General features: G+C 44.0%; 1 protein-coding gene and 1 long non-coding RNA gene across 3 annotated transcripts in view; one reads left to right on the top strand and one right to left on the bottom strand.

Moving 5' to 3' along the window:
* LOC144409474 (uncharacterized) overlaps positions 1 to 25,239 on the bottom strand; it is a 169,704-nt gene that overhangs the window by 23,744 nt on the left and 120,721 nt on the right. The gene's annotated exons all lie outside the window — the stretch shown is intronic.
* The window catches only part of slc24a3 (solute carrier family 24 member 3), a 74,247-nt gene continuing 54,586 nt past the window's right edge, over positions 5,579 to 25,239 (top strand). Inside the window, exon 1 of one of the 2 annotated variants that reach the window (XM_040178552.2) lies at positions 5,579 to 5,940. In XM_040178552.2, the coding sequence (XP_040034486.1) occupies positions 5,751 to 5,940 (190 nt within the window). In that variant the 5' untranslated portion in view covers positions 5,579 to 5,750. The remainder of the gene's footprint in view (positions 5,941 to 25,239) is intronic. The other variant, XM_040178553.2, reaches the window with a different exon arrangement.

Here is a 25,239-nt window from a genome sequence, read left to right as displayed (position 1 = left end):
TTTCACCATACTGAGGATCCCGGGAGGCGGATCCATCCACATACATTACCATATCGCTGTTAGTTAGTGGAGTGTCCACTAGGTCAGGGCGAGGAGTGCACTGAGCTTGGAGCTCAGCCACAGTTGTGGTCCTCCCCATCCCCAGGAATAGGAAGTAAGGATGCAGGGTTAAGGTTAGTACAACGTTTATAGTGACATTTGGCATGTCCAGGAGACACGTGTGGTACCGCAAATAGCGAGCCGCAGAGAGGTGAGATGATTTCTGTTCAAGGAGAATCAAAGAAACCACGTGCGGAACGAGCAGAGTGAGTGGTGCGTAACCCACTATGTCACGTGAGGCAGTTGGGGTTGTAGCAGCACAGAAGTCATGCAGCCCCGTCTTTCATCTACTGTTTGAGTAAATGGCTTATTCGGATGCGGCAGTCCAAGAGTCGGAGGAGTTTGCAAAGCACATTTCATTTGTGTGAAGGCCGCAAGACCCTCTTCAGTCCAGATTATTTCATCGTGTGCTGTAAGATTTTTCCCATGGATTAAGTTTGATCTTTGTTCCATTCCAGTTTCGATATTGATCGAGTCGATTCTTTTCGGGGAGTTTCCTTCGCTAAATGTTTGAGTAGTTTAAGCGTGTCTGTCTGACACTGTGCCTGATTTGGAGCTGCAATCAAACAGTCGTCAACATACTGCAGAAGTGCAGAGCCGGGAGAGAGCGTTAAGCTTGGAGAGCTTTTCTCTGAGCGCATCATTGTAGATTGTGGGTGATTCGGTATAGCCTTGACACAAATGAGTGAAAGTGTACGGCTTACCGTTGAAGTTGAATGCAAACCAAAATTGACTGTCTCTGTCGACTGGCACGCTGAAAAAGCATTCGACAGGTTAACAACAGAAAACCATTTAGCTTCAGGAGGATCCTGAGCCAGGATTGTGTAAGGATTAGGAACATTTGGTGCCCGTGCATGAACGGCCGCATTTACTGCTTTTAGGTCCTGCACGAAACGCCATTCTGTAGGCTTGCCAGCATCTCAGATTTTTTTCACTGGAAATATTGGCGTCCTGACCGGTGAGACTGGACAAGGAACTATCACTCCTGCTTTCAGGAGCGAATTGAATACGGGTGTGATACCGTCAATGGCCTCTTGTCGCAGGGGGTACTGGTGTTTGTGGGGGCGGAAGTCAGAACGTGGAGTGATGACGACCGGTTGGCAGTTGTTGATCAAGCCTACATCATATTTGTGTGCTGCCCAGAGTGTCTGTGGAACAGAAGCAAGAGTGGGAGAAATCGATGTGGGAGTTGTTAAAAATGTTTCAACTTTGTTGTTGTGCTCATAAAACACATAGACAGATCGACAAGCTGGTGTGAGGAGTACACAGTGAGTTCTGTGAAACCCTGTAGAGGCGGAGCGCAGAACGAGCGGATCGATTGTCTCCTCCCAGTCAGTGAGAGATTCACACTGAGCCACAAATGGTCCCAAATCCCTCCATTGGTCAAGGCGTCCTTTAGACAGTGAGACATGGGGATAGGAGCCGGGAACTTGAAACAGCTCAGGACACTTGAGACACGACTTTAGTACAAAACAATGTTATAATATATTTTACCATTACAATGCATTTAACAAGTGTCACGAATGGGGGACAGGAGACCGCCGTGAGGCGAGTTCAATAGTTTATTGACACTATAATGGAAGCAGACGGAGATATGAGGAATAGGCAGGCAGATGATCAGGATGGAACGTTAACAGGACATAGTCCGAGTTCCAGGTCACGGACTGGAAGAGTCCCTTGGATCAGCCGGTAGGGATTCAGGTACGTAGCTTGGAGTCTGTGGTGTCCTGTAGAGATGAGACCAGACACTGAGTGTGTGAAGAGGAGCCAAATATAAAAGGAGGCGAACTGATGAGGTGCAGGTGATGGTGATTAGAATTCAGGGGACTGTGAACGAGTGGGAGGAGTGATTGAAGCTGGTGGGATCCTGACAACAAGTAGAAACTGACTTTTCATCCCTGAGACGCTAGAGGGAGAATACAGAATAAAAATAAGGTATGTTTTACCTGCTCTCCATTCTTCCACTAACAGTAGTGTTGTAAGTGTCACAGGGTGAAGCTAAGGGCCCCCGATGGAGCGCCTGTGTTTAAGAGTTTAAGAGAGGTGAGAAGCAGAATTGTTTCATTGTCAAATACATTTGCAAAGAAATTTGGCTTGGGGATCAGTGCATAACGATAAGCATTAATATAGTACTTTATATAAGACAATAACCGGAATTCGGAATGAATTAAGTGTACGTTGAAATAACTGTGGACAGGAAAGTCTTGGTCCTGATGAATCACGGCCTTCAACAGAGGGAAGGTACCCCAAAAAGAATATTTTGTGCCAGAACTACCAATCATAGAGGATTGCCAGCTTTGAATTCACTAACCCTCTGCCCTTGTCCTTGGCGGTGGCAGCAGCATACCAGATGGTAAGGAGAAGGATGGACTCAATTATGGCAGCGTAGAAGTGTACCATCATTGTGTTTTGCAGGTTTAGGTCTACTGTTGCCCTAAGGAAGTAGGTCCTCTGCTGAGCTTTCGTGGCATCTCTGGGTTACAATGGAGCGATGCTGGGAGACGTACAGGGTAATAGGGGCGGGAGCATCTGCATTCTACTGAAAAATCCAAAACCTTTGCTTGAGAGCGTTGAGCTACGAGCTGTTTGGTCCCTGGACGGCAGGCGGCATCATGCGCTTTATAGTTGAGTCCAATGAAGGAGGGTGTCATCCGCGAATCTGAAAAAAGCAATAGCATGGTCCCTGTGAACCACTCCTTTGTTATCATACAATGTTGATTGTGTGCTCTCAAATTAATCCCTAATAAGTGTAAATGAACAGAATATGTTATCATAATTTGACATTTGTTCAAGGAAAGTAGGGAGGCGATTAGCTTATCTAAGCAAACACACTGTAAGAGGATTGAAATTGGCCTCACACAACACTGCCAGGAGCATAACCCAGCAATTGTCCAGGCAAAGCTGCCAAAAAGGAAACCCAAGATCAATCTTGTAATAAATCTTTTTTGCGCAAAAATGCTTTTCTTTGTGCTGGGTTCTGTATTCCTTCCTGTGGGAAGCAAGATAAGCAATTACGATTATTCAAAATTACATTTTTCACTGGAAGTCAAATTCACAACCTATTCAATACTACTCCACCTTCTTCATACACATTTAAATTAGACATTTGGTGTGTAGATATAAATCAGCAATCAATAGCGTATTCATTAGCATTCACATTGCAATTTCTTCTAGTTACATTATGTGCATGTATAACATTGTGAGTAGCCATATCATTACCATATGTAATATGTGTTAAAGGAAGTAAAACTTGCATGCACTCTGACCTTTTACTTTTTTTTGGGACGTGCCGTCAAAGTTGGGCATTAAAGCTAATGAGCCGATCTCATCCACACAACATATGTACTTTAAAGCCCTGCAACAGAATATGTCATGTCAGTATGCTGACATTTTTCCTAGAGTAAAGAAACTAAGCCTTACGGTGACGACTGTATTGTAATAAGTAAACCGGTAGGGTAAAAATCCCTCACGGCGTCCTAATCCAGCACACTCCATGTCATTGTCTCGAATCACAGCTGTCAGACGTGTTTGCGTCGGATGAGGATTATGCCCCTTCCATCACGTGTGTGTGTGTGTGTGTGTGTGTGTGTGTGTGTGTGTGTGTGTGTGGGGCTTGGGTCAAGGCCCTGTGGGTGTAATCTGGGAGCTCTACCACACTGCCTTCAATCACTCATATGGCATTATGGATCTCCTGTTTCCGTCCATCCTTCCTGCGATGGTGGAACAACAAAAGAATTTACATTTTTACACATGTTGGGTGACCACTCAATGTCACATGACAATCTCATGATTGTTTACTTTCTCTTGAATGTTCTTTCTCTGCTGTGCTGCCAGAATAAAACTATCCAGCCAATCAAATTTAATCCAAGGTCAGAGGGCGTGACTTTTAGCCCTAATCAGCAGTCTCTGTTTTGGGGGAAAATATCATCGATTTTCCAATGGTGTTGTTCATCAGGCACGTGCACAGATAGACCCCTGGTTGGGCTCAAGCACCTGCCCTTTTGCCCTGGATGAGAAAAGTGCCCCTTCGCATGGAGCCCAATTTTTTCTTTCATCCATATTGAAGAATAAAAATGACCCTGACGTGCTGTGCGGCGCTCACAAGCCCCGCCCCCCACTCCCTCCTCCCTCCTCCTCCACTTGTTCTCCAGTGCTGAGCGTCATCAGACAAACAGGTGATGACGGTGTTTGTAGAATCCCGTGACGTTGTTTGGTGATAAATGAATCACATTAGTGCCGCTGAAACATTACGTTGCAACTGGTAATAATTTTGCTGATGCCAATTTTGCTTTGGTTTGAGCACCTGCCCCCCAAAATGTCTGTGCACGTGCCGGTTAATACTGGCCTTCCCCTGCAAAAGAGCTTTTGTTACACAGGGAGTAATTAACTCCCAAGAAGACGTTGATAAATGGCTGTTACTCTGCATGAGGGATTAAATGAATTCATGATGTACCAGGGAAAAGGAATAGCTCATGCAAAAGTAAACTATAGTTTTAGACATGAGATAATGTCGCTGTGTCATTATGATGCAATACCAACAAAAAATTATAAACAGTATCTATCATCTGCGTATCATTTTTGAATGCTGTTTTTTAATATTAAGTTGACACTTTTTGAAAAAATTAACACATTAACATTTTTATAAAAGCATTACAGCATGATATTATGTATTTTTTTTAAAACACCATTTCACACATTTTATAGGCAATTGAGGTAAGTTCGGTTTAATTCATTTAAATTGAATGTACTTAATCATGTAGAAGGACATAGCGAAATAAGAATTTCATTGTACAGAGTAACTTGTTAAACTGTACACATGACAACAAATATCTTGAATCGTACGAACAAACAATCATGTATGTGTTTAGATGCTGGCAGACAGCAACACGAATACTGCTTAAAAAAACACTTTGAATTTCAAAATACAAGCATATAGTTAATCATTTATATAACCTTTTCAACTTCAGGACTTTTACTGCCACTTATGGCATAATGGTAAATATTGAATAATAATGATGATATATGACTGGTGTATTCAAATTCTATATAAAATACATCATTCATTCTTGAGATTGAGTTGACGTATATGGATTCAGATTCTGATTTCTACTCACATTTCACCTTCTCAGACGATGTAAAAGATTAACAGAACAGATTACTACTACAAATTGATATCTACATTCTGATGGCTGATCATCATTAATAGGCCTTCTGTTTACACGGGTCTGCCTATCAGGAACAACATGTTCAGTCGATGGGCATCTTTCCATTTGAAAATACAAAGGCCTTTTTAGTATACTATATTATACTATTGGAACTATATAACCTGTATTAAATTGAGTGTACTGAAAATAAATCAATTCAAGATGAATAATCTCGTTTTGAACTATGTTGAGTTAGCTAACGTTTGCTTTCAATTTCACCAATGTTGGGTTTTATTCTGAAACTCCCGAACGGACGTTTCCGCTTTTAACAGCACGGTGAGCTTCACAAACCCGGTGACGCGCCGCTCGTATCTTCCCTCGTCGAGCAACTCGAGTGTCCGCGCAGGACGTCTCTCCGTCCGCGTCCGCCTCGCCTCGCGTTCTCCTACTTCAGCGCCCACCGCGGCGGGGGGGTTGAGCCGGAACGCTCGCCGACAGAAGAGCGCCATGGCCGGCGTGGGGGTCCAGGGGATGCCGGAGACGGCCGTCGGACGCGGAGGAGGAGGAGTGATGCTGAACCGACGGAGGAGCAAAGCCAGGCGGAGGAAGCGAAAGGAGTTGTTCGCCATCCAGATGTGCTTCGCGGGGGGGCTGCTGGGGCTCGTCGTAGGGTTCGAGTCCGCGGCACAGAAAGCAGGTGAGCGGCACCGGAAAGACGCGTAGAGAAACACTGGCAATGTCATGGCTGTTGTTGTGAGTGTTGATTGTGCTTATTTGTGACAAAGACAAAACTATGAAATGATCTGAGCACAGTGAGACCAACGAGGACCAACAGAGACCCTGAGCTGAAATGTGAACAATACAGGAACATCAGAATGCATTCTTTAGTTTGGGCCTCTGTGTCATTGCACACATTCAGAACTGCTGCCTTCTTGCAGCTCAACATCTGTAACTAATAATCCCCTGGAAATGGTAGCGGTCACTGTGCCGCTTGAATTACTTAACAGAAACCCACTTTCCGCCGGACAGCAGGGACGCTGTGTGAGAGGCGTGACTTTGTCCGTCCACCCCGGTGATATTGACCCAATGACAGTTTAAGGCCTTCTCGCTCTGGGAATGTCATAGACGGTACACGCTTATGTCTCGGCCCGGGTCCTTCTGTAGTCCAGCAGGGCCTGTCGCCGTGTAGGCGTAAGTGGCTCCAGGCTTCTGGACAGCGTTTTGAGCTCAGCCAATGTTTTGGTGTCTTCTATCCGGTGGTGTGTCTCTGGAAACAACAGTTGTGGACATTTGGAAACGCATTCGGGGGTCAGAACCTACTAGTTCCAGCTGTTGGTCTTCTTTCAGTGTTTGGGGTTCTGTTGGTTGTTATTTGTTGCTTGGGCCTTTGATATGGGGGGGGGGGGGGTCACTGAAGGTGGGAAGATGAATAGAAGCCAGAAGCGTTATGGCAATGCCTCTGTGCCAAAATGTTATATACAGCTGTGGTACAAGTTGTGATGCGCGTTGTTATTTCAGCTCGAGCCTCCAGCCACGCATCTGTGAAAATAAATCAACGACGAGCAAACTCACCAGACAGGCACCGCGTGACCAAAGAAAAACAGCACTGAAGTGGACCTGCGGGCGAAGCGACCTGTTTGTTCTGGCGTTTGTGCTGCATTCAATTAAAATCAAACAAATGACAGAAGATGAGAAATGGACGTGCAGAAAGACAAAAGCAAATCCACGCATTGTATTGGTTATGTGATCTTAGGGAAGAGTCCTAGGACATTGTGTAAATTGTAGTATTGTGGAGCTTCGCAAAAATTGGATTGATTGCCAAAATGCACCAACTATTACTTCACTGTAATTACTGATCAATTTCCTTTCTTGTCTGCAAAAAAGATGAGAAATGAAACAAACGTTAAAACATCAGCCGACACACAAGGGTGACGTCACGATGGCTGTCAGCTTCCACCATTGCCTGCCTGCTTTGGGGAGGGGGGGGCGTGGGTTTCTTACATGTAACACGTGACCGCATAATTCCCAATAACAATCGACAGGAGGGACAAACATGTCTATCGTCCTATTGTCCATCTGACCGTCCCCCCTCTTAAAGCTTCACCCTAACCCGTCCTCCATCCACGTCTCACCTCCTGAATAACAAGCCAGATGCGGGACAGAAGCACTTTACGTCGGGGGATTATGGGGCATATGAGCCGACCTCCTGCTCCAGCCAAAGTCCCTCCACCCCCCAACTGTGGCCGGACAAGTGGTCATGCTACAGTGAAGCCACTAATGGCTGCTTGGTATATATGTACAGCATTAGCCTCCAGATGATCTCATTACATAATATAAGTCTCTTCGGTGGGTCCCCTTTTCTACGGCTCGCCAGCAGAGGACGGACGGACGGACGGACTTTGCACAGACAAAGCCCTGCGTATTCCACTTAGACAAAAAGTAAAAGAGACAAGAGTAGAGGGAATTGAGGAGGAAGGGGGAGCTGATGCAAAAGAAAGAGGAAGTGGGAGCAAGCAAAGACAGTATTCATGCAAAACAACATCAAACCAAGGAACAAAACCATGTTTTATAATCTATTTGGACACATTTTTCACTAATACTGCTATATTGCTGACAGTTTAGCTCTGGCTAACATTTGCCTGTCCAGTGGGCGGTGAGCATGTGCCACTGGCAACAGAGGAGGAAGCAACATGGGTCACTATTCTGTCATCAGTTTACAATATTCAATTCCTCATTTCAGGCTTTGCTGGAGGCCTTAACGGAACAACTCTCTCTCTGTTGGATGTATAGTGGATATGGATTGATGATCCCAAAATCAGCATCACTTCACTTAAATGCATTGGCTCTGTGACAAACAGAAATGATATGAAAGAAATGCGTTTGGCCACATAACCGCAAACAAAGATTCTCAGGCTCTGTGTAACTGAAATGCATACTAGCTGGTGAGTCTCTCAGGCCGACACACACATTTCACAACAAATGTGTGGAGATCTGGGGCTGTAACCCTGGTGAATTAGTCATTCAAGGCAGGTTCTTACTTTTCCTGAACGTTGAAACAGAGTGATGAAGAAGAAGGATGTATGAGAGGATTCCGTAGGAAAAACAAACATCGGATAAACCAAATGAGCAGACATCTAAAGCATATATGGCAGTGAGACCTATACCTTACATCTGCCCGTAGGCAAACCTTTACTCGTCTCACCTCACTGGTTTCTTTGTATCTTGCCATTGGGTAAATTCTGATGTTTCTCACTAAATGGGCCCTGCTCCTCCCTGGCCAGTACCTTTTGTAATGCCTGATTGACAGCTTCGTTAATGAATTCAGGGGGAGCCAATGCCGACAGCCGTACTCACAAGAAATAGTAAAGCCTTAAACGAAAGCTAAAATGTTTACAGTGTATGAAGCCTGTAGATGTGCGTGCATGACAGATATGAAATGACAACTTATGGCAACAAGGTCCCATGGGTGTGCGCCAACATTTAAGGATGTTAGAAGGCAGTGATTTAAAATGGGCCGGTGTTTCCCCTGGGTAACTTTAGGGCGCCCCCCCCCCCCCTGATATGATGCTTGGGAAATACTGGTTGGTCAATACGTATTTTTGTTCGTAGTGAAGTTCACTTTTTCAAAATATAAATGTGGTTAACCGTTTTTATTTAGGGAAATTGCATTTCCTTCTTGTTATATTTACACCAAATACAATCATAAACATTATATTGAGCAGACATATTCAAGCTGCATTCATTGATTCATTTCACTGGCCACCATGGACACCTCGGACCTACAGGTGGGAGTCTGACCATCTGGTGTCGTGGTGCAGTCAGAACAACCTGGAGCTCAACGCTCTAAAGACAGTGGAGATGGTTGTGGATTTCCGGCGGAACAGAGCCCCACCCTCCCCCATCACCCTGTGTGACTCCCCCGTCACTATTGTGGATTCCTTCCGTTTCCCGGGCTCCATCATCACCCAGGACCTCAAGTGGGAGCTGAACATCAGCTCCATCACCAAGAAGGCTCAGCAGAGGTTGTTCTTCCTGAGGCAGCTGAAGAAATTCAACCTGCCAAAGACGATGATGGTCCACTTCTACACGGCCATCATGGAGTCCGTCCTCTGCTCCTCCATCACCGTCTGGTACGCTGCAGCCACAGCCAAGGACAAGGGCAGGCTGCAGCGTGTCCTCCGCTCTGCAGAGAGGGTGATCGGCTGCAATCTGCCGTCCCTGCAGGACTTGTTCGCTTCCAGGTCTCTGAAGCGAGCTAAAAAGATCGCGGCCGACCCCTCTGACCCCGGACAAAACCTGTTTGTGCCCCTTCCATCGGGGAGGAGGCTGAGGTCCATCAGGACTACGACCTCCCGCCACACCAACAGTTTCTTCCCGTCGGCAGTCGGGCTCATCAACAGAGCCCGGTCCCCCACTGCCTGACTCTGACATCCCACCGGTCACTCCCTTCACACTGCACATGTCACTTTAACTGTAATTCATCACTTTGTCGTCACCTTGTCACTTGTTCGCTAGTGCACTTTATGTTTAATATTTTCAAACTTTTTAAAAAATATTTTACATTTTTAACTTAACTTTATTCCCTTGTTTTATACTAACCCATAGCCTTATCCTACTAACCCATTGCATTAGCATTTTATTTTATTACTTGTGCACTACTGTCTTGTTGTCTATTGTTACACTGTCTGCTGTCACGCACCAACCGCCAAGACAAATTCCCTGTATGTTTGACATATTTTGGCAATAAATGTTTCCTGATTCCTGATTCACATTTAGTCCACTACAAATATACAACTAAATGTTTAGTGCAGCTTCAAAGAAAAGAATTCATTCATAGTAGAAAAAGATATTCCTTGTAAAAACAATTTCCGCAGGAGTGAATCATTAAAACGGTGAAATGAGTCAGCGGCCGCTACGTGGTGACGAGGGGGCACTACAGTCCACTGCCCGCATTTAAAATGAATCAGGTTTTATATCAGGGGAGAGTTTGATCTTTTAATATGCTACAAATTTGGTGAGAACAGGCCCAGTGATTTAGGATGTATCTTGACATATTAAGCCACACGGCTTATAAGTAAAATAGTCCACGTCTTCTAAAAACAATGAGATACCAACACATTTTTGATGACGTTGAATCAAAACGATCCACAGAAATGTTTTAGAGATCAGACTTTTAAGGACTTCTTCAAGAGCAGTGGGACAACATGTGTTACATCTAATTAGTTAATTACTTAAGACAGTACTTTCGTTGTGGCTCTTACCTCTACGCACAGCCGTGGTTCTGGAGCTGTACTCTCGGATAAGTGATGGACTCTACTTTTATAGCCGAATAATTAGGGCTGCATTTAACGATCATTTCGATTAATCGACTAATCTAATGATTATTTTCCCCCCCCAAAAAATCTTGAATTCAAATGTATTTGAGTAACAAGTTGTGTAAACATGTAAACATCATTATAACTTAACAAAATAGTAATACAAATTAAAGTGCAAATATGCTTTTAAAAGTAACTCAAAATAACAATCAAGCCTCTCCAAGTGCAAAATAAGTCCAAAACTAAAAAAAATAGTCCATCCTTCCCGACAATTAAAGTGCAAGTAAGTAAAATGAGTTCTGGAAGGTAAGATGTAACCTGGATGAAATGTGTTGACTCGTGCCATCTGAGGGGCGCATGAGCGCCTCCTTCAGGACAAACTCGTCCACACGCCTTTGCTTAGCGCTAAAAGAGAAAGAGAAAGAGAAAATTTTTTGAGGAAAACCCGGAGCAGCGGGAGAAAACCGTCCATGTCTAAATGTAATGTAAAATGACCTTACATTAGCTCAGCAGAGGACCAAGTACAGGTGTGAACACTCGCTGCAGGAAAAAAAACTCAACTGCCCAAATGACGCATGACGACTGACACAAATGTATGAAATGATTAAGAGAATGTGATCAACGGTTATTTATAAGGAAAACCCCACGCACCGGGAGAAAACCATAGTGGTTACTTCAATGGGATGCCTCATTACCCATAATTAATGGTTTGCCTAAGGGAGCAGTTGGTGTCTTGCTCGGGACATGGAGCGGCTGGGGTTCAAACCACCAGCACCCTTGCGACATGGAGCTTACTTGTTCCTGGAGAAAGTGCAATATTCTGCGATCGTTCTCTGCCCGCGTCGCCTCAGAGCCGTTTCTTCAGCGGCCTTTTTATGGAGCTGCTAAGGCATACATAATCAAGTCTATCTCGTCATAGGAGCAGCACTGACAAGCCTTGTCAATGCAGTAGCAAAATATTTGAATCCAAACGTGTGTTTTTGCCTCCGGTCCTGCAGCTGTGGGATGAACTTTAAGGGCGACGCAATGGGCCCAGCTGCAGCTCCACATAACTGGGCCAAAATAAACATCTTCCCCACAGTCTCCTCTGGACGAGGCTGCATGTGTACCTCAGTATCTTTGTTTGTGTATACTGGTGTGTATGCATCTGTGTGTATGTCTGCAGAACCAATCGGGATAATCCAAACCCTCAACTTTCTGAATTACATCTTGGTCCTACTCTATGTTCCCCTGTTACATCAGCGACCCGTCCGAGCCACATGGAGGCTGACAGAGCCTCTGCTGCTCGGATTGTGTCCATTCAAAATAGCAGTAGCACAGTTCAGTATCTGCACCTCTCCTGGGGGTCTCCAACAGCTTCTTCAGGATCCTAATTGCCAAAAGAAATAGAGGATGGTAAAAACATCAGAGGGGACAAGCCTGGACAATAAGGTAACAATTGTCTGTGTTATTTTAATAAATATCCTCTAGTGGCTTTCAATCCTGTTACGATACTTCTCTACAGTTTTATTGACTGCAATTTCAAAACACAAAGAATTAATAAAAAATCATTTTTAAATGTTAATATCTTAGTTGCGTCACGGTGGCGTGGTGGTTTTCACTGTCTCCTCACAGCAAGAAGGTCCTGGTTCCACTCCGCCCAGTGGCCTTTCTGTGTGAGTCTGCATGTTCTCCCCGTGTCTGCGTGGGTTCTCTCCGGGTTCTCCGGCTTCCTCCCACAGTCCAGAGACCTGCTCTGGGGATCAGGGTGATTGGGGACTCTTAAGTTGCCCGTAGGTGTGTGAATGTGAGTGTGAATGGTTGTGTGTCTCTGTGTAGCCCTGTGATTGGCTGGTGACCCGTCCAGGATGAACCGCGTCACTCGCCCCACGTTGGCAGGGACGGACTCCAGCCCCCCCGACCCTGTGTGCAGGATAAGCGGTGTGAAGATGGATGGATATCGTTTTTATGACAACAGGAAATAAATATCTCTTGGCATGTATTTGAGTTCTTGTGAGAATTTCGCCTCGACATGCTCCGCGGCGCTCGCAAGCCCCGCCCCTCCTCCTCCTCGTGGTCATGCTGAGCGCCAAAGCAGCGTCACACACAGGTGACGATGGTGTTCGTGGAATCCCCCGACGTCGTTTGGTGATAAATTAACCACATTTGCGCCGCTGAAAACATTGTCGCAACTTGTCCGCCGTGAACAAACTGAGTTCAAAGCCTTCAGAGCTTTGTCCTGCTGTTTCCTGACGTTTGTCATGTTTAATGAAGAGAGATACAGACAGACAGAGCATTTAAAGGCAGTTTTACTGTTCTACTAGTTTTGTTTGATTTAATTCGATTATTGAAATGAAAGGTGTTTGGGAAGGTATGTCTTAAGTTGTCTGGTGAGCTATATTATCAGTGTAATGCTGCTTGTGCTTCCACTCAGTAAAGAAGACGTGTCTGTGTGTTAATAGCTTTATGATTATGTATGCTACTTGATTATGTAAGTTACTTGATTATTATGCACACCATTGCAGCATAATGCCAAGAAAAGAGAGTCCAAAAGCAGGACAGGGACCTGCAGCAGCGCGACCGTCAGTTGTCATTTCAGGTGTATTTTGCAGTGATCAAACACCAAATGCGAGGGTCATCGTATGATGTTGCAAACCTGTGACGTTGTCGCCAAAGTGTGCGGAGGGTTAAGTTTCCCAGTGATTGAGGCCACTTTGTACAATGGGATTTGCTGGTCTGTAGTACATTGGGCGCCGTTTGTAAAATGCTGCAACCTGAAACCTCTCTGTCCTTTCTGTCCCATTCAATGTACATGGCTTTATGCCTCAATGAGTGAATGTAACCTTGCATGCATAGTTTGTCTTAATCGTATAACTAGTCCACTTTAATTACAAGTTCATCACACTTCATCATGAGGTTTAACACAGTTCATGTGGTCCAATACTCATTTGCCTCATTCGGCTGTTGCTTATCTACTACCTGACAGGAGAAAAAACTCCCCAAAAACCCTCTTTGGGGAGAAAATGAGGAGAAATCCATAAAGTACGGCAACTAGCATCCGTCCCCAGGTTTTAACATCACATCATGGCAGAATGTTAATGTGCACACTAATTATATGGCTTAAATGACTAAATGGTGTTTTATTCATATTCCTTCATCTAACATGCTAATGTGATAAGATTACAATTCTAACACTATACATTACTACATGTATTGTAATTTCTACAGCTTGGTGTGCTCTACTGCTTAAACCCCTAATAGACACAATGTATAACCTTAGTGACAGTACTTCAGTGTCAGTCAATATCTTAGTCACCTACAATCTTATTACCGTGCAGATATTAAACTACTGGTACTAATAAAATGGGGTATAGAACAATGGCAGGATACTAGAATACCTTTCTAGTATCCTGTGCCAAGTTAGTACCAAGAGCAGTGAAGGTCCGTACCAAGCCGGATAAAATGCACCTTTTACTGTCAGGCTTTTTTTGGGCTTCTGACCCTCAAAAACAGAGAAAGACATCTGCGGAATACTATGTCGCTCTCCATCTCTCTCTCTACCCCGAGCTCTTCAGCGCTCACAACCACTTTGTCATTCACATGCACACTAATGCACACGCACCTCCAGACACAGGGCTGATTCAGCTGCATCTGGGTCACAGAAAGAACCTCTCCTCTCCTTTTTTCCCTTCCCTATCCATCCCTTTCTCCCTCCCTCCGTCTGCAGCCGTCACTCCGCTCTCGTCTTGTCCCTCTCTCCCCCGTTGTGGTGGCACTCAGCCATCATTCAGGTGCGTCTCCCATGTGGCTGTAACCCTTGCGCCCCTTTGCGGCTCCAAAAACTCCTGCGTTGACATCACACTGTCTGCCATATAGGCCGCAATGTGAACACTGTTTTCGTTTCAACCCGCTCCACAGTCGCACATCTACACAATCTTTAGCTCATAAAAAAGAACGTGTCATGCTTAGCACCCAAAAAAAGTTCGTCGCTCACTTTCCAGTTAATTTTTGGTGCGTCTATGTTTTATGCCGAACTAGTTTCTTCAGCGCGTAATAGGATCTTGTTCTTTGGACGATATTTCTTGATCTTTCTTTCTTCACACTCGCACAGAAAAAGCTTAACACCCAACGAAATTTCACTACATGCTTTACGTAAGTATTTCTATGTATGTGACAAATTGTATCAATAAAAGGCAGTAATTGTACTTATACCAATGACCATTTGTTCGTTCGTTCATTCATTCATTCTTCCACAAATGAAAACAACACAGATGAACCATATAACAATCTTTATGAAAAATATGAAATATGATATATAAAACTGTACAAAAAGAAATAACAGATTAAGGACACTCAGTCCTCACTGTCAGTGTCAGGACAGTTATCTTCCAGTTCCTCAGTTTCTTTTGTGTCGGCACAATTACAGCAACGACATAAGTCTGTGCAACACAATCCTGCAGAAAAACAGGAACATCTGCCTGTCTCACAGGCACCTTTGCAGCCGCAGTGTATCACATGCAAAACACTGTTAGGGGCCGGATTTCTGGTCATCCAGGTGATGTGCAATAAGCCTTTGGCGAATGATCCTCTCACAGAATATCTTATAGCTGACATCAAACGTGGGCTCATTCCTAGAACACATATGAATGAGAAGGAAAGAAATGAATAAGTGTTGTGATTGTGTGCACATACAACAGCAACAGAATGCAGGTTGAATGTTTACCTATATAATGTTAAGTTAGTAGCTCCTTGAAATGCAATATAATAAATAACTTACTGTTCTTTCTCTGGTTTTTCAGGCCTCGTCAAAAACCTGGTGTACTGATTATAACAGCCTTTGTGGTACTGCACCTCCAGAGCCACACAGTCTTTGTCTTTTATATGCAAAAGAATACTTTGGTCATCCTTCAACTCTGCAGCTTTCTGCGATTGGCCTTGACAAAACAAAAAGGATAACTCAATGAGTTCTCACACATAATTGTACCTTTCAGTCACTCAACCACAGTGTGTGTGTGTGTGTTTACCTGCTGTTAATGTTTCAGCCTTTGACAGATGATCCCTTTGTCGTTTGCCTGCTCGGTTGATGAACTTCCTTTTTTTTGGCAAATTATGCACAGGGCAGGAAGAACGGGGCCAGAACCTCCGATTGGAAGCCCTGACCTGGATCGCAGTTTCTTTGTTGGACTCGTGGCCCTAGAAGTCGATGGAATGACCTTGTGGTCTTCAGCCTCTTCTTGTCTCTCACGTGCGAGACGTCTTTCCACCTTTGCGATGGATTTTTTGTCCGTAAATCTACGGTAGCATGTGTGATGGAAGCCAGCATCCTCGGGAATATTTTCAAACTCCACATCAACACAGTGTTTGAAGTTCTCAGCCATGTCTCGAGACTCACCCTCCAACCCGAGCCACGTCTGTAGGCTTGTCCTGTATGTATTCCATCGCGTAGTGGTGAAATAATGTACCTCCTCGTGCTTGACTGAAGTAATATGCATAAAACAATGTTTGTTGACATTCCGGTGGATTTTCTTCGTCTTCCGTACTGCTCGATGAAGGCATGGTGGCCGCCATCTTGCCATTCTGTTGACAAAAAGCAGCTACCTCATTGGTGTAGAACGATCACGTGTCAAAAAGTGCCAGCGCTCGCGACCAAGATCCTATTACGCTCTGAAGAAACTAGTTCGGCATAAAACATAGACGCACCAAAAATTGACTGGAAAGTGAGCGACAAACTTTTTTTTGGTAGCTAGGCATGACACGTTCGTCTTTATGAACTAAATATTGTGTAGATGCACGCCTGTGGAGCGGGATTCATTTTCTAAAGGACTTTTCGTGCTTCACATTGCGGCCTAATAGCCCTTATGCAGGATTTGCAGCTTTGCCTTGTTTGTTGACTTATTTATCTTCTGCCCAGACACATATCTGCGTCATTGTTTCTCAGTTAAATGTGGTAACCTGCTGTGTTCGCCTGAGCAAAAATGAACGCAGCTCAAACTAAATGAAAGAAATATGTGTTTTGGGGACAGAATGTGTCTAAGGAGTGGATGTAGTAATAGTTACATCATCCATTGGTTGATTGTGGGGACAAGACCTCAATCTGAACAGCAGCAAAGTCAAAAGAATCAGCTATGACAAATTAAAACAAAGAAGGATTTATTAACCATCAGAAGCAGGTACAATTACCTGCATGGAAATGCATGACGCTATTGATAGTGCTATGTTCCGGTACAAAGACCCCCCCCCTCCGCCTGACCAACTAGTTTAGTCAAGATTTCTGGATGGCTCTACCTCTTTTCAAAATGGCACCTTTTTGTGTCTGTAGATTGTCACAAGTTCTTTAAAGTCCTCAGCGATTGGCTGTGATGCCAACAGTAGCTCCGCCCAGCTTGGCTGTCCCCTCGTCTGTCCTCACATTGGATTGGAGGATAGACGATGGCTACACCTACACACTTGGTTACCTGTTGCCCCTGTTCCCTCTCTGACACCATCTTGAGAATGAATCTGGAATCCCTCACTGACCTGATCCTCAACTTCAATAACACAAAACATTCAATGATTATACCTTTGGCCTTAGAGCAGGGTGTGTCAATGCTAGCTAACGCAATATCTTCTGGCTTATTCGGTGTCTTTGTTGTTTGGAATAATCCCAATTTGAACTAGAAACTTGTTCTTACATGTTGTTTGCATGTATTAGTGAGAATTACAGACAGCTGTTGCTTTTGTTAGAGGTTGATTATTTTAGTAAGAAACAAATACATGTGGGTGGTAAACCACAATGACGAGCATACAGGGACATTTCTATAGCCTCTCAACGCAAGCCAGTAGCAAATAGCTAACAGCGCTAACAGGGCAAGACATCCAAATTTACCTGAGGGGGAATTGGAGGGTGGGTGTTACGCTTCCATTACCAACGCCATTTAAGAGCAGTGCACAGTGCCGGATGAGAGCTAACCAGTGGGGCTTGTTAATGTGCACAAACATGCACCAAAACACGTGTGACCAGCTTACTATGTCAAAATGTCACCATCAGACAACGGACCGGCGTGAAAGGGAAGCTGAGGCTTCTTTAGAGATGCTACACCGGGATGTTTAGCTAGCTAGTTAGCTACATGCTAACGGCGTATATCCGGATTTCCTTCTCTGTCATACTCCCCTCCTGATCCAACAGTCGTGCTGCACTTCATCATAGGAGCTGGCTTTGAGACAGCGAGTCCGGGTTGTGAATAATGGCTTTGTGTCATTGTAACAAGCCAAGCATCTAATGGTGCCCGTCTTCTCTCTGTTGGGGACATTACTGGGACCCATATTGTCCTCTTATCGAATTCTGCTCCAGGCAGTCAGCACATTCAGAAACATAGACAGCTCGTCAACAATGGACAGAAGAGATGATGTCTAAGGTCCATGAACAAAATTTAAATGACACAATCAAAGGGAGGGAGATATTTTAATAAACAAAGTTAGTTTTTCAAAATGTGTGCTGATACTAGGACAACAATATTGCAATGCGAGATAACATTAACCAATAACGCTTACACTGTACCTTAAAAGTGGAACGTCCTCTTGACATTAATTTGTGCTTTGTTGCTCAGAGTTTGACATTTCGGCCGTCGCCATCTTGGATTTTGGTCACCAGCTAGTTTTTAAAAAATATATAAGGAATAAATATGCCTAGTGTGTTTTTTGCCAACCCAGTCAGTGCAGGAAAGTGCATTAACATACCAGCATGCTGGAACAGAACCGGGAAGTTCCAGTTTAACTTCCGTTCTCTGCTGGAACTTCCCAGTTCTGTTCCTTGACCCACATCATCATCCTCGTCCTCAATCCCATTAACTCCTAATAACTTAAAATACAGCCTTAGAACAAATGTGTACAAGGCTCCAGAGCCATTTTGTTTGCAACCTACCCAAAAAGTCAGAGCTTTTTTCATTCATCAAAAATATAAGGAAAAAAGATATTGTAATGTATTTTAGGTCTAAAAAATCTTGCCATTAGTTTTAATGATGTATTATATTTCTTTTTAACAGCTAATATGTAAATATTTAATATTTAATCTAATCTAATATGTTGTTGTGAAAACAAATGGATACGATTCATTTTACAACATTACATCCAAACACATCATGACAAATACTCATTTAACCAAACCTACATTCTTCTCCTGTCAGATTAAATATGGATCGTTTTGTTCTCAATGTAAAATTATCAGAGAAAATATGAATGCTTCTGGACCGATGGCATAAATACATCAGCGGATGCATATGCATGCCCCATCTCGTCTTCACCTTGGTGGGTGACATGTCATGGACCTAAAGACGAGGAGAGTCAAAGTCCTGCAACGTCACACATTGTAGTACAGATGAAATATTTTGTGGCTGACTGTCGGAAAACATGTCCATTACATTTACTGGTTCTGACTTATGTAGACAATGTCAGATATTAACTCCAAAATTTGGCAAGATCTACAGGCAGAAATGTAATATAACATTGATGAGGGTTTTTCTTTGTAAATAATCTCAGGGAACCTTGAAACGATCCACCTTATTTCTACAGAAACCCAGAAAAGACAAATGTTTGTGTTTCAGCATCAAAGTGGCAGCTTGAGTTTTATGTTCATGTGCCTATGAAGAATATTGAGAGAGCATCTATATGGGAAAAGCCGCTGAGCAAATCTTAACCTCAATCCTTTCTTACATTATTGCATCATGTCCCCTGAGATACATGTGAAGTAGGACTGTTGGGGTGTCCACGATGTCAAATGGAATCTAGGTGGTGATCAAGTAAAAAAGCATTGGGGATATGATATAGTTAATTACCCAGAGGTGGTCACATGCAGCCGCGTATCATATCTGCAGTAAACAAAATCATCTTTCATGTAGATTTTAGACTAAAAACATATGAAAATTAAACATGCAAACAGATCAGGGCACGCATGGAACGGAAGAAAGGCAAGATAACGTTTTTATAACGATGTACTTGTAAAAAAGCAGAATATTAACCTTAAAGGCTATTTCAAAGGTATTACGTAAAGTGAAATTTTGAGAGAAACATCAAGAGCAAAGATAAAAAACAGCTTCACAATAAACATATTGGTTGTGGGGATCTTTTTGTTTAATCTCTGTAATAAAGACAAGACAACAGGAATACTTGATAGTTAACCTAAATTACCTCAATTTCTCTAAAGATGTTTGTGTAATTAGTAAGACGTGTTGAAGTACCCTTTCCTTTTTTGACTTAGTATTATTTTACATCACCATATTTGTCCTTGAAAAGTAACCAAGCTATTCTTCAATATATGGTTTCTGTGATTGCATGATGGTCCCAATGTTTAATTAAAGCCTGGAGATGAATAATGAATCCCCAGCAGAGAAGATCCACCATGCAGCAGCCGAACATGACACTTTGAACTGTGGTGGGAGACTGTGGATCCCAGCGCCGCAGAGCGCTTTGGGATTGTGTAGTGAGGCCGTTCTGCCAGTCTGCTGGGAGATTATTTCAAATCAGAGGATGAGGAAATGATTTACAAGCACAGTGGGAATAATGTCACGCTAAGTTCAGAATTTGGTTTGTAAATGAATGTTGGTGAGAGGAAGAGAAAAAGAGCTGACGAGTGTGTGCACTTGGAGAACATGGGAAACCTGGTGTTGAGCTGATAATGAAGTGGCCACTTGGCTCAGCCAGCAGCGGCCGGATCGCACGGTTCTCTCTGGAGAGCTCACACTAATGTAACCCTAGTATAGCACGGGGGATATCGCAATGGATATACCTTTTTTTGAGACTGGATCATCAACACGATGAATTGAGCAACTGCCCTGTGGGTCTGGGGTGTCTCCTGGTGTGTGTCAATTAGTTCCTGGTAAATGTGAATTACGGATCGGATGAACGGTTCTTGAGATGTGCAAAGGACAGACGGACACTGCTTGCTCCAGTACATGCATCTCACAATCATTGGGATGGAATTAACCACAGACACTTTCTACATTCACAGACTTGCTTCAGTTTATATCGGTGCACACAGCGGTGCAGAATGAATGGTCGGGAAACGCTACTTTTGGTGAAATTAGAAAAAGGGGGAGGGAGGCAGGCTGGTGGGAAACACTGCAGTATATCAAAACCGTACCATGGCCTGGGTCAATACTGAATTATGATTGACAGCAGGGTTGTTCTCATCTCTACTGACAGACCACGACTCAGTAGTTCCCGGGTGAACTGTGTTCACCGTTATAAATGATTCCGCCAGCTTCATTAAATTAAGAATAAAATTGCACTTGCAAATAGGAGTGCGACGCTTTGTCCTCCAAACACAAAGTGGACACAAAGTGCGACAACTATGCTACACTGCCCCTCTGAATGTACTGGTAATGTGGCAGGACAGCTAGCATGTCTTGTTTAACATGTAAAATAATACATTTTGTTAACCGTACTCAGTGTTTATGACTGAATCTGAATCTAGCATGACATTGGCTGGACGGCTAGCTGACCTGAAGGTTCTATGAGGTGAGCGGACTAGAATAATAAGTCGTATCTGATGTACCAACTTCCGGATGTCACGGTATGGGTTTATTTCCTGTCTTATTTTGTAGTTTTCTGCTTCTTGTCTCCCTGGGTAACTTCACTTCCTGCCTTGTCATGTCATCCCCTGTGATTGTCTGATTGTTTCCACCTGTGTCCAATCACCTGCACCTCCCTGGTGTATTTAAGCCGTGTGTGTCTCTCGTCACTTGTTGCGTCATTGTCTATCATCCTGGATGTTCCGAGTTCCTGCCAGCTTTTTTTCCCTGGTACCTGTATGCGTTTTTGCCCCTTGGCCATTTTGTGTTGGAGTTTATGACTATTAAAGTCTTTTTGTGTTTCGAAAAATCTGCATTTGAGTCCTGCCTCCCTGCATCCCTGACAGAGGAGGAAACAACTTTGTCGTTGCATAAGAACCGTACGGGCGATAATGATTGATCCCTCAGGGAAACGGAGGAATGGCTTCTCAAAAATAAGATTTTAGTTGCAAAAAGTATTTAGATATGTAAAAATGGTCTTGATTAATTTATCTTTGGTGACCATGTTATAAGCAAGGTAAAGCCTTTTGAGATGTCCATTATCAGGAATTAATGGGCATCGCACAGGAAACCATTGGATGACCATCTGGCCTCCCCATTGGCCAGTAATTCTGATAATGGGAACTGTTTGACATTATCCCCCACATAGTGTAATGTAGCATTGTATTCCCTAGTATAGTAAAGTGTAAAAATGATTAGTCCACAAGGCGATCAGTCTCCAAACACTTGTTTTGTCCCTTAAAAGTGACTTGAAAATAGAAGCAAACCTCACATTATCTTCACCTGAAGAGCCTGAGATTTATTTTAGGGATATATGTGTGTGTGTCCTGACTGTCCCCAATCTTCTAACAACAGCTTCATCTTTCACCCTCAGGAGTCTTTTCTCGCTTGTTCATAATCAAATCATATGGTCACTCACACACACAAACACACACACATACACACAAACATAGTCGGACCTCAGTCATGATGGATGAACATATTTTAAGCTGGGGTCACTGCGTTTGTCTGTGGGCCATGTGCTCTATTAGATCTAGCCGTGATTAAACATTAAGAGCTATTTTCTTGCTCTCCCTGTCTCTCTGTCGCTCTCTTGCTCCCCAAATACGCCCTGGCTAATTCATCACCCAGCCCACAGCCTATTTTTGCACCCGCCAAAAGTATTCTGGGATCGTCGCACGGCTTTGGAGAGACAGATGATAGGAGGAAAAGATGAAGTTGTATGAGATTCTATAGACCCGCTGTTATGTTTACCTCTCTCTTTTTCACTTCTTGTCGTCCTCTCTTCCTTCCCTCCATGCCCGATGCCCTGTTCCTCCTCATTGTCTATTAGGCTCATTGTTCTACGGTGTGGTGGTAATCACAATTGACATGATGCTCAGTTTGAGGCTCAGCACTATCATCCATTGTTGAGGTTTCCTGTGGTTTTGGGGGGCATCGGATTTCCCGCTCCAAAACACACTCCATGCAAAACAGTAAACTGAGTTTTGAAGGCTTATGGTGTTTTTCAACCTGGGTCTTTTCCTCCTTGATGTGGCCAAATCTGGGTCATGCTAAATTTATGAATCATTTTAAATCTTACTTTTACTTTTTTCTGCAGTAGCGAATGTAAATGCATGGTAGCTGGAGTTGCAATGTAGCACTTTACTATTCTTCCGACCATGGCGCTCTAAACTGATTCACATTTGGGTTTATTCATTTTCTTCCTGATAATGCAATGTTGTGAACATTCAGTCATCAGTCAGTCATCTTCAAAGCCGCTAATCCTTCATCCTTCATACGTGCTGGCGGGGGGCTGGAGTCAATCCCAGCTAACATCGGCCGAGAGACAGGGTGCTCACATTGAAGACATGGAGACAGACAGCCATTCACACACATATATATATATATATATATATATATTGATATTTTGACATCTAAGCACACACGCAAGTGTTTCTTTTTTCATGGCACCAGGCATCTTCAAGATAAACCTTTCGGTTTTGAAGTGTAAATGCAATTTTATCAAAGCGGATAGCATCACAGAGCGCTGGAAGTCACCCAGACGCACTTACTGTAAGATGTCCGCGCCTGTGGATGCTATTGTGGAGCCAAACACGATGACGTTTGTCTTCCAAAGCAATGGCGGAAAGTTGAACAGGGCATAAGAAGGGGATATTCATCTGGCTAGTTTTGTTGTTCTTTGTTGGAAACAAGCGTATATTGCAAACATTCAAAAGAAAAATACTTATTCTGGAGGACAAAGTGATGAAGATGAAAATAACAAAAATAGTGTGAATGTAACAGAACCAAAAATAAGACCCCCCCCCGCTCTCCTTCTACCGAACAAAACTACAGGCACACATTCATCCCCATTGCTATACTATACATTGTTATTTATTATTATTTATTAGTTGTGAAAACCTTTCTGGGACATTCACATATAATTCTTGATCCTCATCAACAGGAATGTTTTCCTGAGCACTTTTCCATTATTGATAATGTTAAGATTATATGTATATTTCAAGTGATTATCTGGCAATAGAACAAAACCCTTTGGCAAGGTGGTCACGTTGGAACCGGCTGGCCTGCTTGCTGTGTGGAATTAGCATTCTCATCAGGTGCTCTGGCTTCCTTTCACTCTCCAAATACATGTATGGTTGGTGGTTGGTGATTATCTTGCCGGGAGTTGGACTTTCCCTCTGTGTCGGCCCTGTGATTGCCTGGCAGTTTGTCCAACGTGTTCTCTTCCTCTCTGGTTTATAAGCAGCTCCAGAGAATGGATGAACAATGGCTAATTAGCACCAAAGGGCCCAGGCTGGCGGGAGTATTGTAAGTATTGTTGTTATCACGGTTAGCGCTGTCGCCTCACTGCAGGAGGGCCCGCATTGGGATATTATCCCATGAGACGAACAGAAACAATGAATATGCTGATTTAAAAAGATGTGCCTTTAATCGTAGTTCTCTGATTGGCTCCTGTCGATTACACAGTGGGACGCACGTTTGATTTCTCCCTGCAACGATTAGCCTCCTTTTGTTCCCCTGACCGATGCTAACACGAGCACAGTGCGATTCACCTTCTGGCCAGCAGAACTCACTGTGCTTTGAATTACTCCGAGTCAAACTGAACCATCAGTGGCTCTGCGTTGTTTGGGACCATAGGAGACGATCTTATTATGGGCCAGATAAAACACCCTTTATATTGGACAAACATGCTGAGGATATTCATCTCCTCACTGGAAAGATACTGAATGGCACTGTCTCCTTATCTACAGCCTGCTCTTCATTCAGCAAAGCGATCAATAGGCTTCCCAAGAAGCCCAGGATCACAGGACTCAATGACTACAGGTCCGTCGCCCTGACCTCTGTAGTCATGAAGTCTTTTGAGCGGATAGTCCTGTCCCACCTGAAGACCCTCACCGACCCCCACTTGGACCCCCTGCCGTTCGCCTACAGAGCCAACAGGTCTGTAGATGATGCTGTCAACATGGCCCTGCACTACATCCTCCAGCATCTGGACTCCCCAGGAACCTACGCCACGATCCTGTTTTTGTGGACTTCAGCTCTGCTTTGCCTGACTCCACCTGCATGTGGATCACTGACTTCCTGTCCAATAGGAAGCAGCAGGTGAAGCTGGGGAAACATGTCTCAGCCTCCCGGACCATCAGCACCGGTTCCCCCCAAGGCTGCGTTCTTTCCCCTCTGCTCTTCTCCCTGTACCCCAACAGCTGCACCTCCAGCCACCAGTACGTCAAGCTCCTGAAGTTTGCAGATGACACCACCCTCATTGGACTGATCTCTGGTGGGGACGAGTCCGCCTACAGGTGGGAGTCTGATCATCTGGTGTCGTGGTGCAGCCAGAACAACCTGGAGCTCAACGCTCTAAAGACAGTGGAGATGGTTGTGGATTTCAGGAGGAACAGAGCCCCACCTTCCCCCATCACCCTGTGTGACTCCCCCGTCACCACTGTGGATTCCTTCCGTTTCCTGGGCTCCATCATCACCCAGGACCTCAAGTGGGAGCTGAACATCAGCTCCATCACCAAGAAGGCTCAGCAGAGGTTGTTCTTCCTGAGGCAGCTGAAGAAATTCAACCTGCCAAAGACGATGATGATCCACTTCTACACGGCCATCATGGAGTCCATCCTCTGCTCCTCCATCACCTTCTGGTATGGACAT

The sequence above is a fragment of the Gasterosteus aculeatus genome, chromosome 6 (genome assembly GCF_964276395.1).
Source record: "Gasterosteus aculeatus chromosome 6, fGasAcu3.hap1.1, whole genome shotgun sequence".
NCBI classification, from domain to species: domain Eukaryota; kingdom Metazoa; phylum Chordata; class Actinopteri; order Perciformes; family Gasterosteidae; genus Gasterosteus; species Gasterosteus aculeatus.
Note: the sequence above shows the minus strand (reverse complement) of the source record. Positions and strands in the feature narration are given on the sequence as shown.